Source organism: Gasterosteus aculeatus, chromosome 15, assembly GCF_964276395.1.
Source record: "Gasterosteus aculeatus chromosome 15, fGasAcu3.hap1.1, whole genome shotgun sequence".
Classification (NCBI taxonomy): domain Eukaryota; kingdom Metazoa; phylum Chordata; class Actinopteri; order Perciformes; family Gasterosteidae; genus Gasterosteus; species Gasterosteus aculeatus.
In genome coordinates this window covers 2,539,423-2,556,146 of record NC_135703.1, presented here as the reverse complement: position 1 = coordinate 2,556,146, position 16,724 = coordinate 2,539,423, and the positions used below count along the sequence as shown (strand labels likewise).

The following is a 16,724-nucleotide window of genomic DNA, read 5'->3' as shown; positions in this document are numbered from 1 at the left end:
CAACAACTTCTGGTTTGATTAAAAACAAGAATTCTGCTGAATCTATTTTTGTGGATAAACGGTTTTATCATTGGTACTTAATTTCCAGGCAAACTAAGGGACATCGGAATGGTACCATCTATAATTACCAAACATAAAAGAAAAATTAGGACTTGTTTTAAGTCTTGGTGTCTGCAAGAATAAAAGAAAATATGCTTGGTAGAAAAATATCATGGAAGAACAAAAGTAAAAAAATCGAATGCAAAAGTCAAGTAGTTTTGGTCAAAATGTCATGGATATATTTCTTAAAAATCCCCAAACTATTGGCTCAATAAATGTCAGGAAATAAATTGAAAAAAATGTTAGGTTGAGAAATGTTTGAATCCTTTTAAAATAACATGCATTTTATGATTTTTAAAGTTTATTATTCTCTTATGTTGATCAATGTGATTCATGGTGGAGCTTTTTATTTTAAATGTGGCTTTAATAAATCATTGGCTTCCCCCTGCAGAACCACAGCTCGAACTCGGATCGATTACATTTTCATCACAAAATAAAACTCAATAATACAATACATTTACAAACTTTCTATGTATAATTCAAGGAATGATTAAAAAGGGATCAAACGTTGTGTTGTTTTTTCCCAGTTGACCACCACGTATCGACCCACCGAAGGTCGCAGTGTTCTCCCGGAAGGGGCGGGGCTTCACATCCAGCTGCTTAACTCCTAAAAGTTAAACGTCAATCGCACACACGTGACCTCCCACGCGCCGTTTCCCCCCGGAGCAGCAGGTGTGCACGTGTACCTGACCGCACAGCGCGCAACGTCTTTTTTTTAAGTCGCGGTTCCGAGTTCTGAGGCTTTAGGAGTCGCAACCCGTCCAACATGGAGTCGACCAGGAGACTTTCTTTTTCTTCTTCTTCCCTTCTCTTGGGCGCCGGCGCGGCGGCGGCGGCTCTGGGTCTCGTCGGCCTCGGATACAAGTACCTGTGGAAGAAGCCGGAGGAGGCCGTGCGCGTGGGAGTCGTGTCCAAGCTGCTCATCCACCCGCTGAAGTCCGGCAAAGCCGTGTCCGTGGCGCTGGCGGAGTGCCAACCCAAAGGGCTGAAGCTCGGCGACCTGCAGGACCGGTGAGAGCTGCACCTCCTCCTCCATCATCACCAGCACCACCTCCTCCTCCTCCTCCTTCTCCTCCTCGGGCGCCTTCTTCTGCTTTCTCCTCTCGCTCTCATTTGTTTGCACCAAGTTGGGACTTTGCTCCGTAGTGAAACAGTCTGCTGTGTCATGAATATTACTTTTGGTACTTTTAGTCCAGCAAACTTTGGATAAACAAAGAATACTATATGGCTCTGCGGTATCTTCCTTTAATACTTTTGTTGAGATGGTTCTTAAACAGCAACCAGGCCATCTAATTAGGGCTGCAACAACAAATCGATAAAATCGATTATTAAAAGCGTTGGCAACGAATTACATTATCGATTCGTTGTGTCGCGCGATTATTACGTCACTCGATGAGTTGCGGAGATGCGCGCGGAGCAAAAATAGAAATAAAGGCGCCGAGCCGACGTAGAGGAAAGAGCAGCCGGCAGTTGTTGTGAGTCACATGACGCAGGGAGAGACGTCTGTTCGACTAGTCGTCTAAGGTGTGCGAGCGTGGGGGTCCCGGTCCACGTTGTCCCGTTTTGACGTGAGGGACGTAACAAGCCTCCTGTTTACTCGTCATCCAGCTGATCAAGCTAGCGTTAGCTCGCTAATAACAGCAGTAAAGCAGTTAGCAAGACTAAGACACGTTTTTATTTAGTCGCCTCGTTTGGACCATTCACTTTTCAATGTGTTGTCTGATATTTTGTGCTTGGTCCCATATCGGTTATTGTTGACAAATATATTTGTGTGTGTTGTACTTTTTAATGCTGTCATATACGGTAGTCCAGTGCGCTTGCGCATATACTGTGGGTTATACGGTAGTTGATGTTATGCCTGTAAAGGGAGACACATGATCCATTAAATCAACTAAGAAGCCTCTAATGCATTTATTTACAAATGCCATTTTAAATTCATCTCATAGCACTTGGTTGTTTTTTAGCTGTATGCATTTACTTAACCTGCACTACAATGATTTAATTTAATGAATATGCTTCAAGTGAACATGAGGGTGTGTTTGTGAGTGTAGTATAGAGAACTAGTTCTGACGAATTTGAGGTTCTGTTTTAGAATAAACGGTTTGAAATTAAAGCTTTTTAATGCCGTTTTAAAAAAAATCCGATTAATCGAAGAAATAATCGACCGATTAATCGGTTATCAAAATAATTGTTAGTTGCAGCCCTACATCTAATGCATTAAAAACTTGCTGTTGCTGTTTTCACTTAAATTATTTTGTGTTTTTAAATTGGTTTTTATTTACTTGAAAAACTTCATCTTTAGTCTTGCAGGCAGGCCAAATGGCTAATAGGTTGGTAATAGAAATGTCAACACTTTTCAATATGTTATCATAGTTTATTTGAAAATTAAATGTACAAAATGTTACATGTTTTACTAGATTACACTGATGCTTATTGTGCCCATATTTAATTTAACTGCCCAAACTTTGATAACATAAGAAGGAAAGTACAAAAGAAAATGCCAGATTTAATGAAACCGTAAGGCTCACTTCTGCCGTCTCTTTTGCAGAAACACTATTTCCTCAGATCCATTTTCTAACCAGTGGATCAAAATACATGTCAATATAAATCTGGCATTTACGGATGAGTCGGCGGCACCGGCGTAGCCATGGCAACGCGCGACGTCCCTTTTTCGAAAAGCTGCTAGAGTCGCGGCGGGCACGTTCGGTGTCTCGGTGCTGGAATCGAACCAGCGATGCCAAATGGTACGCCTGAGGGGAAACCCCCGTCTCTGTTCTGCTTTCTGGTCGCAGTCACTGGCTGGTGGTGACCGAGGACGGCCACATGGTGACGGCCCGACAGCAGCCCCGTCTGGTGCTGGTGTCCCTGACCTGCGAGGGAGGTCGCGTGTGCCTGAACGGGCCCGACATGGAGGAGCTGAGATTCCCCGTCAAACAGGCCGACAACAGAGTGACCGGCTGCAGGTGTCACGCCACGTTTGAGCGCCAATCGTCTCCCACTGAATCCATTGTTTGTTTTACTTGTTTGCTTTGTTTTTAGCTATTGAGAGCTGTGAATGCTTGGTTTTGTTGTTTTCCTGCAGGGTGTTTGGAGAAGACATCCAGGGAAGAGACTGCGGCGACGAGACGTCTCGCTGGCTCACCCGCTACCTGGGGGAGGAGAACACCTTTCGCCTGGTGCACTTTGAACCCCAGATGAAGGGCAGGAAGGCGGAGGAGAGCAAGCCTTTCCCCCCGCCGACGGAGGTAAACAAGGCCCCACTTCCGCGTGACTCATTTAGTGAAATGGCGCTTTACCTGTATGTTGTAAGGTGTTTGGTATGTTTGTAAATCTTTTTAAGCCTTGCTGCACACAGGAGATCTGTGATCGTTGCAGGAGGTGGCCTACGCAGACATGGGACCTGTGATGCTGCTGTCCGAGTCTTCTGTCAAGGACCTGAGCAGCAAATTGGAGCACGAAGTCACGGTGGAGCAATTCCGCCCGAGCATTGTCGTCAGTGACTGTGAAGCGTTCGACGAGGTGCGTCGCTCCCATCTAGAAATGTTGCTCCAATTTCAGGAACAAATATAAAAAAATATCAAGGCGATCGTGCAAAGTTCACTTTGAACCACGAAAGGTCTCTGATGAACAGATCTGTGGTTTCTCTACACTACAGCACACAAGGTTTTCTAAATGATCATTTGGTCCTTTTCACTTCTGACTAATCCCGTAACCTTTTTAGTGTGAGCGGTGTTGACTAATTTTGACCAAGAAAGCAAAACTAACTGCTTGGCTTTTTTTTGCAGGACTCGTGGGAAGAGATCCAGATCGGCAACGTGCGACTGCAGCGCGCAATGTCGTGTGGACGGTAACGCGGCTCCTGCTTCACACTCAGTTTATTCAGAGGCCGAATCGCTTTGTTTATCAAAAACAATTCATCCAAAGTACCTTCACTGGGGCCGTTTTCTTTTTGTTCTCTTGTGCTGTTTGTTTTACGTTACAAGGCTTTATTTTGTGATCAGTGTGCAGAGATTTGTGGTCATCAGGCTGCATTCATACTCACTTGTAACCGTTGGTTGTTTCCAGGTGCCTCCTCACCACCGTTAACCCAGAAACGGGTGTATACACCAGAAAGGAGCCTCTGGAAACACTGAAGGGGTAAAGTTTTAACTATTATTTAGCAAGGGTTCATATTTAACCTTTTTTTTAAATTGCATGCAAATTTAAATATTGCATGACATATTTCTGTTTAACCCACTTTTTAGTTTACTTAGGCATTTGTCTTCGGCAATGGCTCATAAGACAACTGACCCAAATGGACCTGAAGACTCAAATATTTCCCACCGGAATGACTTTGTGTCTGCGATTCCTTCCCAGCTATCGCGTGTGCAAACCGTCCGAGAGGCACATCTACAAATCCTCCCCGTTGTTCGGACAGCTGCACAACGTGAAGACGACGGGGATCCTGCAGGTCGGAGATGTGGTGTACAAGATCAACCGTTGATGAAACGGAGTCGGGGAGTTAAATGCATCCTAACAAACTTATTATTACGCTATAATCACCCAGTTGGTCCACACTAAAATCACATAAATGGATGACGTAGGAGGCCCAACAACATTCCCACTGGTCATTAAATCCTGAAAATACATGCTTCTATTAACAAAAGTGATTAAACTGTCTTTAATACAATAAGAAAGGTCTGAAATTATTCCTGCATCTCTGCTGGGCAACAACAACTTCTGGTTTGATAAAAACAAGAATTCTGCTGAATCTATTTTTGTGGATAAACGGTTTTATCATTGGTACTTAATTTCCAGGCAAACTAAGGGACATCGGAATGGTACCATCTATAATTACCAAACATAAAGGGAAAATTAGGACTTGTTCTAAGTCTTGGTGTCTGCAAGAATAAAGGAAAATATGCTTGGTAGAAAAATATCATGGAAGAACAAAAGTAAAAAAAATCGAATGCAAAAGTCAAGTATTTTTGGTCAAAATGTCATGGAAAATATTTCTTAAAAATCCCCAAACTATTGGCTCAATAAATGTCAGGAAATAAATTGAAAAAAATGTTAGGTTGAGAAATGTTTGAATCCTTTTAAAATAACATGCATTTTATGATTTTTAAATGTTTTTTTCTCTTATGTTGATCAATGTGATTCATGGTGGAGCTTTTTATTTTAAATGTGGCTTTAATAAATCATTCTAATCCCCGTTTTGTTATTATTTGGCCAATAATTTGTCGAGTTCTTAGATCAGAATTGACCGAAATAGACTCTATTTTTAGTGCTCAGTCACAGATCCTGAAGGGGTTCTGAAGGCTTCCTCTGTTGCCACGGTGACGCAGGACGTACTGCATTCCATCTGCTGAGCGGAGTTCGGCTGTATAATTGTATTGTAGCATGTAGTAATTTCACACGTGGGGAGACTCCAACCCCCCCGACTACGTGTCTTCAAGCTGCAGGAGAAAATAAAAGACGCGACACGACGAAAAAACAAACTACAGAAGTCGGAACGCTCCCAAGAAAATAAAAAGCTCTTATCGTAGTAAATGTTTTATTGTACCATAACATGAGATGTGACAGCTCAGCGAGATTGTGTCATGTCATCGTACAAGTGGTACCACATGTCTGTCACGTCAGGCTGTTATGAAATGTTTATGTCATTGCGTGTTACAAAAGCACAAACCGTCACGTAACCACGACGATAGCATTTCATGCCTCGTTCCAGTAACTATAAAAGCCATAATGTCAGTCTCAAGACTTGGATTGAGAGCCTGGGGTAACATCTGGGTGCACAGCTGCTCGTCTCAGTGGGTTTGTCTTTACATTTACAGCAGTCGTGTAAGTCACTGGTAGGATCAGTGGTGTGCAGTTTAATTACAGAGAGCTGCAGAGACACACACGCAGACAGACACCTTCCAGTGTGTATTTTCTAACACCTGCATGTAAAATTAGAGCATTCAAACACCAGGCTTTGGTCTGCTTACAACAGTTGTGTTTTTCTTTAAAGGACTAGTTACACTTTTTTCCTTTATTGCTTAGTTAGTTTTGTAGTCTACAAACCAGTGTTAATTTTGGCAGCTATTTTTGATTTAGTCTTAGTCTTTAGACGAAAAATGCATATTAGTTTTAGTCACATTTAGTCATTTTAATCCTTCTTAGTTTTAGTCTAGTTTTAGTTGACGAAAACTAGACTAAAATGTAATTGTTTTAGTCTAGTTTTAGTCACATTAAATAGCCATATTAAACTCCTTTTCTTCCCTTCTCAGGCCCAGGGACCCCCCTCTGTTGTGTCTACAACTGCATAATAGTCCAGCTTGCAGTACATGGTTGTCCATCAGATGTCCCTCCTAGGACAGGTCTATAGATGTCCCTCCTAGGACAGGCCTATAGATGTCCCTCCTAGGACAGGCCTATAGATGTCCCTCCTAGGACAGGTCTATAGATGTCCCTCCTAGGACAGGCCTATAGATGTCCCTCCTAGGACAGGTCTATAGATGTCCCTCCTAGGACAGGTCTATAGGAGGGTCGGCAAACGTTTTGACTCGCGGGCCACAATGGGTTGTAAAATGTGACGGAGCAGCCGGGCCAAGAACAAATGGTTGAAGTGTTTGTGTGAGCTGATATAAATGACATGTGAAGAATATTACATGAAAGGATTTGGATTTTAACAAATAGCAAAGCATTTAGTTGCAAGGCAATTTAACAAATTGGCAAAGGTGTAACAACTTGATGAGGACCAGGGATCTAAACGCAACACTTTGTTGTCTTTGTCTGTTTACTTGCAACGCTTTTGACACGGCCACCTGTCACGTGTGCGCGCCTCTACGTTGCTTAGTAACGAACGTACGGTGGCCGAGACGGTTTAACGCCGTCTTCTCACGATGTGGCGCGTGAACTATAGTTGAAATGCGTGAGGCTTCAGAACCTGCAATGAGTTTATTACGTTAGACGCGTTTGTGACGGAGCGTCTCATCCAGCCGAGGAAACGCTGCCTGCCGTCGCCAGAGAACAGAGCAGAAAGGTCCGACAGTCTTTAAACGTATCTTCGTGTTTCTGTGAAGCAGCGCGGTTTCAGCCCGCTAACAGGCAGCTAACAGTCAGCTAACAGTCAGCTAACCCGAGACAGCCGAGCTAAAGTAACGAAGCCACGTTCAAACTCGCCGAAGCGTAAAATAGTCGTCGCGGTCCGCAGTCGGTGCACAAGAACCACCGCTGTGCGCGCGCGTTCTGGGTTCGTGGATGACGTCATCATGACGCGTTAATATCCGCCGTACTTTGCCGGTCTGTTGTCTTGTCAGCTGCGGGCGAATTTAGGGGGAAAAAAGTATCGTGACTTCGTCAACCACCAACATGTTCCTCTCGTCTCGTCTCGTTAACGAAAGTTAGAATGGATTTAGTCATAGTTTTTATTTTTTAAGATCGTTTTCGTCACGTCTTTGTCTCGTCTTAGTCATGGAAAAAAGGTGAAATTAACACTGCTACAAACTGCGGATTGAGACCATTAACACACGTTTAGAATGTTTACTGAGGTAATAAATCAGATGCAAGGTCATGTGAGTGGGATCAGTCGGTATTTCCAAAGATCTAAAGTTATTCCTTTAAAAAAGTGGGGTGGAGTTTGGATTTTCATTTGAGTCCCAATATCACACTTCAACTCGCTACTCTGCGCTCAAATATGTTGAGATTCAAAACTATGCTCCAAAAACCAGGCCTGAATGAACAAAATGCGTTTATCCTTCAAAAGGTCATAAAGTGTTACATTAAGTTTTAAACATGGAAAAGTCCACTGAGGTGACTTACATTCTCGAGCCACAAAAGGAACCTTTTTCCTCCTGCCTCTGACAGGCAGCGGCTTCTGCTTACATTTTCCTGGAGGAGCTCTTCTGCAAAGAGCAAAAACATGTTGAATAACACCAAACTTGACTGGAAAATCTAAAGAAAACTAAACATTTCCCACTTATCATCGTGTTTTTTACTGATCATTTGTGGTTTCCCTGTTTGGTTCATGGTTAAATGTAACCTGTGTCTGATACCTCACCTGGACCGATCCATGAATTTGAAAACAGCTCCATGAGGAGACGTGGTGCTCGGGTGGGCAGTGGCCAGAAAATACAGTTCTGCGCTCTGTGAGAATCGCCGGTACCTGCTTCATCTTCAGCAGAGGAGACGATGAACCTGTGGTGACGATTGATGAGTCCGGGGAATGAGCACGTCTTCCTTTGGCCCAAACACACACTCCTCTCCTTCCAGCCCCCCTGTGGACGTGTCTTCCTCCAACGCCATGATGCGCCTGCGAGATTGAACTTGGAGTTATGGCGAGCGTCATCGGATCGACGCAGAGGCCAGAACAAGAGGGAAATTGTAACTCACACTTAAATAAACTCGGGGTCTTGGATGATTTTCAATAAATAAATAAATAAAGAAGGCACGACAGCTGCTCCCACAACAGTTGGAGTACTCGATCCAACGCGCTCTTACCCACTCATGAAGTCTCCAAAGATGTACAGTCCATTGAGATTGGGTGACTCACATCCTCTGTACACATACCCCCCCCCCCCCCGTACCAGACTTCCCAACATCGGAAGGCTTCAGCTGATTTACAGTATTCCAGAACATGTCTGTGCAAGATTTAGACCACCCGGTAAGACCACCCGGACATCATGTTCGGGGCTCTTCAAGACGTTTGCGTAGCAGTAGTCGTGGTCGGACAAGTCCACCCTGCTGCAGAAATGCGTCCCGGCACGTCGCTGCCTCATTTGCCCAACGCGCGCCTCGCCACTTGCAATCCAGGTAAAACACCTCGTCTCCCACAAGTTGTCACGATTGAAACCAAACACATTCGTAATGGCTTGATGAGTTCATTAGAATTGTTATTTTCCACAGTGTCGCGCACGATTAAGTCAAAATGGGCGCACTTTTTCCACACACAGGCAGACAGCGGGTCACAGTGTCGAGGCGCACATCAACACGCCACCATGCGTACCACAACCCAAACTGTTATTATGTGTGTGTCTGTGGTAACATCTCGTGCTTCTGTAACAGGTGTTTGACTCCACTTGCCATCGCTAAGAGTCATGACAGGGTGTCACGTGGGTGCCCTCTAGTGGGTCCCTGCGGACGTGGGTGCGACACCCTGTCGCTAAAAAGTTAGTCTGCTGCAGGGTGTGTAGCTGTTGTGATGCCACGAGGTTCCTTCTGAGGACTTAACTTCTGTGTGTTCGCCAGGTGCCTTAACGTCACACAATAAACGGCCGATCCGAGCCGAATGTGGTCCGTGTCCTGGTGGTGATTTTAACAACACAACGCAAGAAAGAGTACAACCGCTACACTTCCTGCAGACACATCTGGCCCGGCACCTGAAAGGTGGGTCCCTGCAGACATCTTTTGAATGATCTTATACTCCGCATTTTTTGACTGCCCAGCAGAAGAGATATTGTATCTGAAAGATAAATCATTGGCTAAATAAAATATGTATAAATGAAATATGTATATTGTTGCAATTTTGCTGAGATGTGGAATATGAGTCATTAAGGTTGCGTTAAAACTGCTCTAATTGTTTACTGAACAAGTAAATCCTCATTGTGTTTCGTTAAAGAACCTAAAGAGGATTAAAAGAAGTTACACTAAACCCATAGAGGATTCTCAGAGGACGTTGTTAGGGGCTAAACAACTCGGCAATTGACGTCAATCTAGTCAGTATAAAACGGTCTTGACAATATAGCTGAAGTAATTGAATATGAGACATTTTCCCCAGAAACAATTACTGGGTTACAACTACAGCCCGGTTGCGACATAAAATAATAATAAAAAAGTAACACACAAAATCACTTTCACCATGGTTCCATCAGATGGCAGCAAGCTACCGACAAATGCACCGCAACGTGAACATGGAAGCGGAAATACGTCATTTTTTAGTTTGCGTTTGTTTTGGTGAGGAGAAAAATAGTTAGTTAAAATGTAAACAGGAAACTTCCGTCTGGACGCTTCAGCTTAAAATATTTTTGATGACAATTTTATGTATTTGTACATATTCTGACTAACAAAAACCGAAATTGATCAATACAAATGTAACTAAGAATTATACGTTATAATAAGTATGTTTTGTTCTAATTTAACACGTAGGAATTATATAAGTTGGAAGTTTACTTTGAAGGCTACACCTGTACTCTTCCGGTCGCATTTAAGCTAACCGTGTTTGTGTTGACGCGCGCAGTTGAGGCGCTACCAAGCCTTACAAAATACAATTTAAACGAAACCTATGCAGCTAAAACATCCACCGCCATGGCACCATAAACGGGGGGACGAAGACACGGTTTCGTGCTGGGGAGGTGACCGGAGCTGGTCAACTTTTAGTTTCGCCGTAGAGCCGTAGACGCGGTGCGGACGAATGCTACAATGAGCTCGGAGCACCAGAGCGACAGCGAGGACGCGGACGAGTCGCAGGACAGGCCCCACGTTGGCGCCTCCGACAAAGAGGAGGACCCCGACATCGACGACTCGGACGATGAAATCCTTCCCGGGGTTTCCCCCTCGCCGCCGGGGAGCGGCGGGATCCGGCCGGAGCGCGGCGCCAGGTCTGCGGGGTCGCAGCAGCGGGAGCCCCGCCGCGAGCCGCCCGCCGCGGCGCCGCCGCCGCCGCCGCCGCAGACGGGGAGCGGCGAGGGCACCAGCGGCGAGATCCGCCCGGGGAATAGCCTGTTCTCCTGGTTGCAGAGCAGGACTATAAGGCGAGGGGTGTTTGTGGACCCAGCCAGGGAGAACTTCAGGACAATGACCAGTTTGTACTGCTCAATGAATCCTGCGGCGGAGTCGGTGAACCTGAGCACCCAGACCCACGGAGCGGTGTTCAACCTGGAGTACTCCCCGGACGGGTAAGACCACCCAGATATCATGTTCAGAGTGCTCTCACTGTTCCGCAAAGTCTTGTTAAGTGGGTCGATTGGCTGGAAAACGGCGAAGTTGCCACTTTAAAATCCCCCCCCCTCGTCTCTTCTGGACACCTGACCATCCATCCATTGGTTGTTGTTTACCTTCTAACTGTCGATCAGAACATGACACGTTGAATTCCTCAAAACAGAACCCTGCCGAATCCACTCTCAGTAAGCCAAACAAATGGCATCATGCATGGTTTAAGCCTCAGTGACCGGGCAAATCCTGCAGTGAAACCAGGTCAAGCTGTGCAGCGCTTTGTGTTTGGGCTGATGATGATGATGCTGATGATGATGATGACAGCAGCTCAAAACGCACGCACCTTCCTCCCGCTCAATGCATTCTCCTGCAGGAAAACATCCAGAACCTGCTTCTGCATGCCAGACAGAAATGTTAGGGGGGAAGTAGATTTGAGTGATTTTGATCAGTTTGTTTTGTCTCTGGTAGGTAATTAGTTGGTGTTATGGTGTCATATCATATCTGCACTTACCTCTGCAGATATGTTCTTGGTTGGTCAGATCAAAACTATTTGTTATATTTGTGTCTTTCACCCAGTCAGAGACTCATCAAAACAGACTGGTCAGCATCCTGAGAACATTGAAAGTGTATCACATACAATTATGGGTCGGAACAAGCTGTTATTTGAACTTCTAGTAATCAAAATGTGATATCCAACTTTGAACTTTCTGGTAAAGGACTTGCACGTATTGTATTATAACGATCGTTATGCAATAATAGAAATGAGTAAACTGTTATTGTTGGGTTACACGGAGGATTAGTCATTTATCCTATTTATTTCCCATCTTTCTCTCCAGTTGTTTCTCGCTGTAACACAAATATATATTTTACTATGATGCTTCCCCATTAATGCTTCCCAAATATGTTTCTGTGCAATTATCCCGTTGAATAAGTCATGTACACATCGTATGTAGGATAGAAATGGAACGTTCTAATTTTTCCGTTATGTGTTGAAAAGCATAATGAGAGTCTCGTAGGAAGTAGAGATCCACTCCTTTCCTCTCTGATTTGTCTGCTCAGGTCCGTGCTGACTGTGGCCTGCGAGCAGACCGAAGTCCTGCTGTTTGACCCCATCTCGTCCAGACACATCAAAACCCTGACGGAGGCCCACGAGGACTGCGTCAACAACATACGGTGCGTTTTCTCAGATCGTATATCATCCAGGGAGGGTTTTACAGTGTCTCACGGCGGGGAGGGAAACCAGGCGAGCTGCTGAAACTCCTCGTCAGATGAGGCTGCCGGTGTCTTGATTCACGTCTGCTTGATGACCATATCATGTCGGCCCGCAGGTTCCTGGACAACCGTTTGTTCGCCACCTGCTCCGACGACACCACCATTGCATTGTGGGATCTCCGGAAGTTGAATTCAAAGGTCTGCTCGCTGCACGGCCACGCCAGCTGGGTGAAGAACATCGAGTACGACTCCAAAACGCGCCTGCTCGTCACGTCCGGCTTCGACGGCAACGTCATCACGTGGGACACTAACAGGTGCGTGTGAGCGTCAAAGCTTTCTTTGGAATGTGGCGCAAATGTCGTTGTCCTTTTAGGGTGTAATTCTCAACTACTCAAAGATTGTGACTTTCTGGAACTTCAGACGAGCAGTTTTACTTTCTTTGTCTCGACCCAAACCACTTGTCTTTAGAACCCTCTTAACTCCGTTACATCGACCTTGTGCCCCCACAGGTTCACAGAAGACGGCTGCCCGCACAAGAAGTTCTTCCACACCCGTTACCTGATGAGGATGCGTCTGACGCCCGACTGTTCCAAGATGCTCATCTCCACGTCCTCGGGGTACCTGCTCATCCTCCACGACCTGGACCTCACCCAGTCCCTCGAGGTGGGAAGCTACCGCATGCTGCGAGCACGCCGGACGCCCCTCAGCTCAGGTCAGACCACAGTCTCGTCTGAATTATATCAATATCAATTCTGTGTTTTACCCAGATATGTACCCTTTCACACTGAAAAGAACCCTGACATTTCCCTATTTCGGCACAATAACTTTTGTAATAGTTTTACAGACGGAAGGCACGGTCGGTGATGTTTTGATATTTGTCTTTGAAACGGCAATCGGGAATCAAATTTCCTGACCAAATAAAGCGATTTGTGGCCGTGTTTTGATTCAGCAGACGGAGGCACGTCAGCGTCCAGGTCGGCTGGAACTCCTCGCCAGGGAAACGACTCCAGCAAGATCCACCCTCCTCGAGAAGGTCAGAGAACACCGAATAATAGATGCCCCCCCTGGGCTCTGCCAAGGTAATGAAGACTTAACTCAACTCTGGTCTCGCAGGCCTTCCTCCTAGAAACAGCCTGGAGGTCTTGACTCCGGAGATCCCCGGGGAGAGAGACCGAGGGAACTGCATCACCTCCCTGCAGCTCCATCCGAAGGGCTGGGCCACGCTCATCCGCTGCTCCAGCAACATGGACGACCAGGAGGTGAGCAACACGTGTCCTCTCGCATAAGACACATCCTCCCGTCTTCATCCAATCGCCTCGTTGCATGTCCCCACCTTCGTGTTTCACACACCCGAAAGCACAGCGAGATACTTTTAGAGCATCAACGATGTCATCTGTTGGAAAATGTCACGCAGCAACAAAAATATATATTATAAGTATAAGTATTTTTTTTGGTAGTACCTGAGTTTAGGTACAAATACCATAACAATACGTCTCCCTGCAGTGGACGTGCGTGTACGAGTTCCAGGAGGGCGCGCCCACCCGCCCGCCGGTCTCCCCCCGCTGCTCCCTCCGCCTCACCCACTACATCGAGGAGGCCAACGTGGGCCGGGGCTACATCAAGGAGCTGTGCTTCAGCCCCGACGGACGGCTCATCTGCTCGCCGTACGGCTACGGCGTCCGCCTGCTCGCCTTCGACCAGAACTGCGGCGAGCTGGTGGACTGCGTGCCCGTCCAGACCAGCTGCCTGCGGGAGGTGCGCTCCATCTACTCGCACAGCGACGTGGTGCTCACCACCAAGTTCTCCCCGACACACTGCCAGCTGGCCTCGGGCTGCCTCAGCGGCCGCGTGGCGCTTTACCAGCCCAAGTTTTAGCCGCAGACCTGGGGGAGGAAGAAGAAGTGTCCCCTCCCCCCACCCCCCTCCCCCTTTTTCTATGGGTATAAACTCCAAGCATCTAATATATGCAGACGTGTGCTGCACAAAGACTGTATCTACGTAGTAATATGGCCTCCTTGGCGTCATTTGTTATAAGTTATATCAAAACCAATCGAAGTAATTTAAGAATGTCACTTAATCTGCAACTTTAGAAACCCTGACCAACGTGTCCTAGCATTTGTTTTAAAGTGCTGGAGTGGACCAGCCGGGTGGGATTTACTGCATGCAGATATGTGATTTCTCTGCACACCATGCCAGACAATCTGTATGGGGAATCTCACCCATCTGGTACCCTAAATAGGATGAAAAAAAAGATATATTTTAAGCGCTCCTAAACTCAGGTCTGTCAGCAGTTTGTTTGAGACGGAGCAGTCAGCCGACACCTGAAAGGAAAATCACAGCAGCAGCAGCAGAAGAAGAAGAAGAAGACGACCCCAGCCGGGACCGGCCTGCCGGAGGGGATTCCAACTCTCCGTCTCTGACCCTGAACTTCACAAAAGAGAAAGAAAAGGGGCAGTTGGGGTTTGAAAAGCAGACTGAGGGGCGAGTTGGAAGTCCAAACTTCTTACTCGGCACCAGTAAAAAAAGAAAGAAAAACTGTGGCCCTTTTTCATACTGAAGTAGAAGACTTTGACTTATTTAGAGTCTGGACTCATCCGGATGTTGCCGTTTCGGGGCAAAAACAAACACTAATGATGCAAACTGACAGATTTTAATCAACCAACCAGACGAGGAAGGAACCGGCGCTCGGCTCCTCTCCACAGGTGCTGCTTCTCTGCTCATGCGATCTGAACTTTGACCTCCCCCCACCCCCCGACTTCAAGGACCTCATCATCAACGCCTTCACCCCGCCTGCCCAATTCTCCGTGTTTTCCGTCTCCGTCGTGTTTTTCCGCCCTGGAGGTCTTTAGTGCTTTAGGTTTTTAGTGGTTTTATCGGCGTATTAAGGTCGTCACATGTTCACGGTGTTTATTTGCTCTCGGCGTCGTTTGGGATTCGCCGCGTTCACTCCTCATCTCCCTTCACAGTTTGTGTGTTTTTACCCTGAGCCTGAAAATGGAAACTACTACGTTGTCTGGACGATAGCAGTCCAGCTGCTGTCCTTTTCTCAGCTGCCACAGTGTTGTCCCCCCCCCTCTCCCCCCCCACCCACCCACCACTGCGACATCGCCCCCTTTTCGCTGCAAAGCGCAAAAGTGAAAAGGCCTTTTTGCAATTACTTACTTCCATCCCACTTACTGGCCTGGTGAGCAGGCGGCACCTCGGGCGTTCATCGGGTGACCTTTTACCTTTTACAGGCTGGAGTGCTGCCAAGAAACATTCGACTTGATATTTGATCTTTTTGTTCCTTTTCGGGTGTCAGTATCTGACCACCCCCCCCCCCACCTCCTCCCTGTTTGTATCATTTTTCATTAAGTCTTGTCCTAAAGGTGACCAACCAGGTCTTTTCTCCTCTCTGAGGACCGACTGGATCCCCTCGACCAGCATCGGCACATCGCACGCGCACGGACGTCGCCCCTCGGCGTACGGATGACCGACACCGAATAGATTTCACGTGAAGAAGAACTCGACGTTAGCGTTTACTACTATGCACACAAGCCTTTGTGAAGATTCACCGGTCTTACTTATGCAGGCGCGATGCTCTCGTGTGTCAGAGGCCAAAACATGTTTTTGTTGTACGAGTCCGTGTGAGCTGAGGACTAAAAGGGGGAACATCGGATATTATGGATTTTGTTTTTAAAGTCAACACAAAAAGAGGCGTATTTCTCAACATGTTGCAAGTGAATGATTAAGAAAGTAGATCTGAATACAGATGAAACCAACCTTCATGAGTGAGGAGGGATGCTTTTAACACTTTGTACCTCGGTTGAACGGCTGTTAAAATGTTTGTACTTTGGTTCCGTTCACTTTCAGCTCGGTCTCCTCACAAACAACTTATTTCCCCAGGAACAGACCTGAAGAAATGATTTCAATTTGGCATTTGCAGCCGTTTTATATTAAGTCGACTGAGCTGACGGGGAAAGGACGTCCACGCCGCATCACTGCTGCTTTTGTTTCACTAAAAATCACTGGCTCTTTGAAGAGAAGTGTCTTATCTGCCATTCTCACTTCAGATATAGCAACTAAAAAAACCCGTTCATTTAAATGGTTTTTTTGCTCTTTGTTTTTTCTTCCTGTTCTGGGTTTGAACCTGTTTTCTGTTGTGTGGATTGATTGAATGTTGTCAGTAGTTACCTGTGCACCGTCACCATGGTCCCAGCTGGAGGACGAGAGGACGGGGGACAAAATACTTTCTCTAAATGGCTTAAACAAAGCCAGTAATCCCAACAACAATACTAAAATGGTACCTATTGTCACTGAAATAAAAAGGTTAGCTTCTTTTGCACTGCTGACTGTTTGGTGTTTGTGTTTGCACACGTGTGGTGCTGAGGATCGACCACCAGATGGCAGTCAAACTCAACCAGTGGTTCCCAAACTAGGGGTCCCGGACCCTCGGGGGGTCACAGGAGGATTTACCAACTTAGAAGGGAATGAAAAGAAATGTGTTTTGTTTTTTCTGAATGAATGACTGCTTTCACTTC

The 16,724-nt window shown here is 46.2% G+C and overlaps 2 protein-coding genes and 1 long non-coding RNA gene across 5 annotated transcripts; 2 read left to right on the top strand and 1 right to left on the bottom strand.

Moving 5' to 3' along the window:
• Positions 1-458: 458 nt before the first annotated feature.
• On the top strand, positions 459-4,775 carry LOC120832962 (mitochondrial amidoxime-reducing component 1). 2 transcript variants are annotated; one of them, XM_078089362.1, is made up of 7 exons: positions 459-1,110; positions 2,892-3,062; positions 3,182-3,344; positions 3,475-3,618; positions 3,885-3,946; positions 4,165-4,236; positions 4,456-4,775. In XM_078089362.1, the coding sequence occupies exons 1-7, from the start codon at positions 866-868 to the stop codon at positions 4,580-4,582; spliced, it is 984 nt and encodes a 327-aa protein (XP_077945488.1). In that variant the 5' UTR covers positions 459-865; the 3' UTR covers positions 4,583-4,775. The 2 variants fall into 2 exon arrangements, with proteins under 2 accessions (XP_077945488.1, XP_077945489.1); XM_078089363.1 differs by lacking the exon at positions 459-1,110 and adding an exon at positions 1,466-1,574.
• A 3,100-nt stretch (positions 4,776-7,875) lies between these two features.
• On the bottom strand, positions 7,876-9,122 carry LOC120832459 (uncharacterized). The gene is made up of 3 exons (XR_013452757.1): positions 8,455-9,122; positions 8,228-8,374; positions 7,876-7,967 (listed from the first exon to the last, which is right to left on the bottom strand). It is a non-coding gene; the product is annotated as an uncharacterized LOC120832459 (long non-coding RNA).
• A 117-nt stretch (positions 9,123-9,239) lies between these two features.
• On the top strand, positions 9,240-16,528 carry wdr32 (WD repeat domain 32). Of its 2 annotated transcripts, none has more exons than XM_040199740.2 (7): positions 9,240-10,955; positions 12,052-12,165; positions 12,321-12,518; positions 12,714-12,916; positions 13,157-13,237; positions 13,318-13,463; positions 13,708-16,528. In XM_040199740.2, the coding sequence occupies exons 1-7, from the start codon at positions 10,480-10,482 to the stop codon at positions 14,077-14,079; spliced, it is 1,590 nt and encodes a 529-aa protein (XP_040055674.2). In that variant the 5' UTR covers positions 9,240-10,479; the 3' UTR covers positions 14,080-16,528. The 2 variants fall into 2 exon arrangements, with proteins under 2 accessions (XP_040055674.2, XP_040055673.2); XM_040199739.2 differs by having other exon boundaries at positions 13,154-13,237.
• Positions 16,529-16,724: the final 196 nt, after the last annotated feature.

Excerpts from the sequence above, each read along its gene's own strand:
- wdr32 (XM_040199739.2), top strand. The coding sequence starts at position 10,480 with ATGAGCTCGGAGCACCAGAGCGACAGCGAGGACGCGGACGAGTCGCAG. Across the intron at positions 12,166-12,320 it reads GACTGCGTCAACAACATACG|GTTCCTGGACAACCGTTTGT; the intron begins GTGCGTTTTCTC and ends GTCGGCCCGCAG. Across the intron at positions 13,464-13,707 it reads GCAACATGGACGACCAGGAG|TGGACGTGCGTGTACGAGTT; the intron begins GTGAGCAACACG and ends GTCTCCCTGCAG.
- LOC120832962 (XM_078089362.1), top strand. The coding sequence starts at position 866 with ATGGAGTCGACCAGGAGACTTTCTTTTTCTTCTTCTTCCCTTCTCTTG. Across the intron at positions 3,345-3,474 it reads CTTTCCCCCCGCCGACGGAG|GAGGTGGCCTACGCAGACAT; the intron begins GTAAACAAGGCC and ends TGATCGTTGCAG. Across the intron at positions 3,947-4,164 it reads CGCGCAATGTCGTGTGGACG|GTGCCTCCTCACCACCGTTA; the intron begins GTAACGCGGCTC and ends GGTTGTTTCCAG.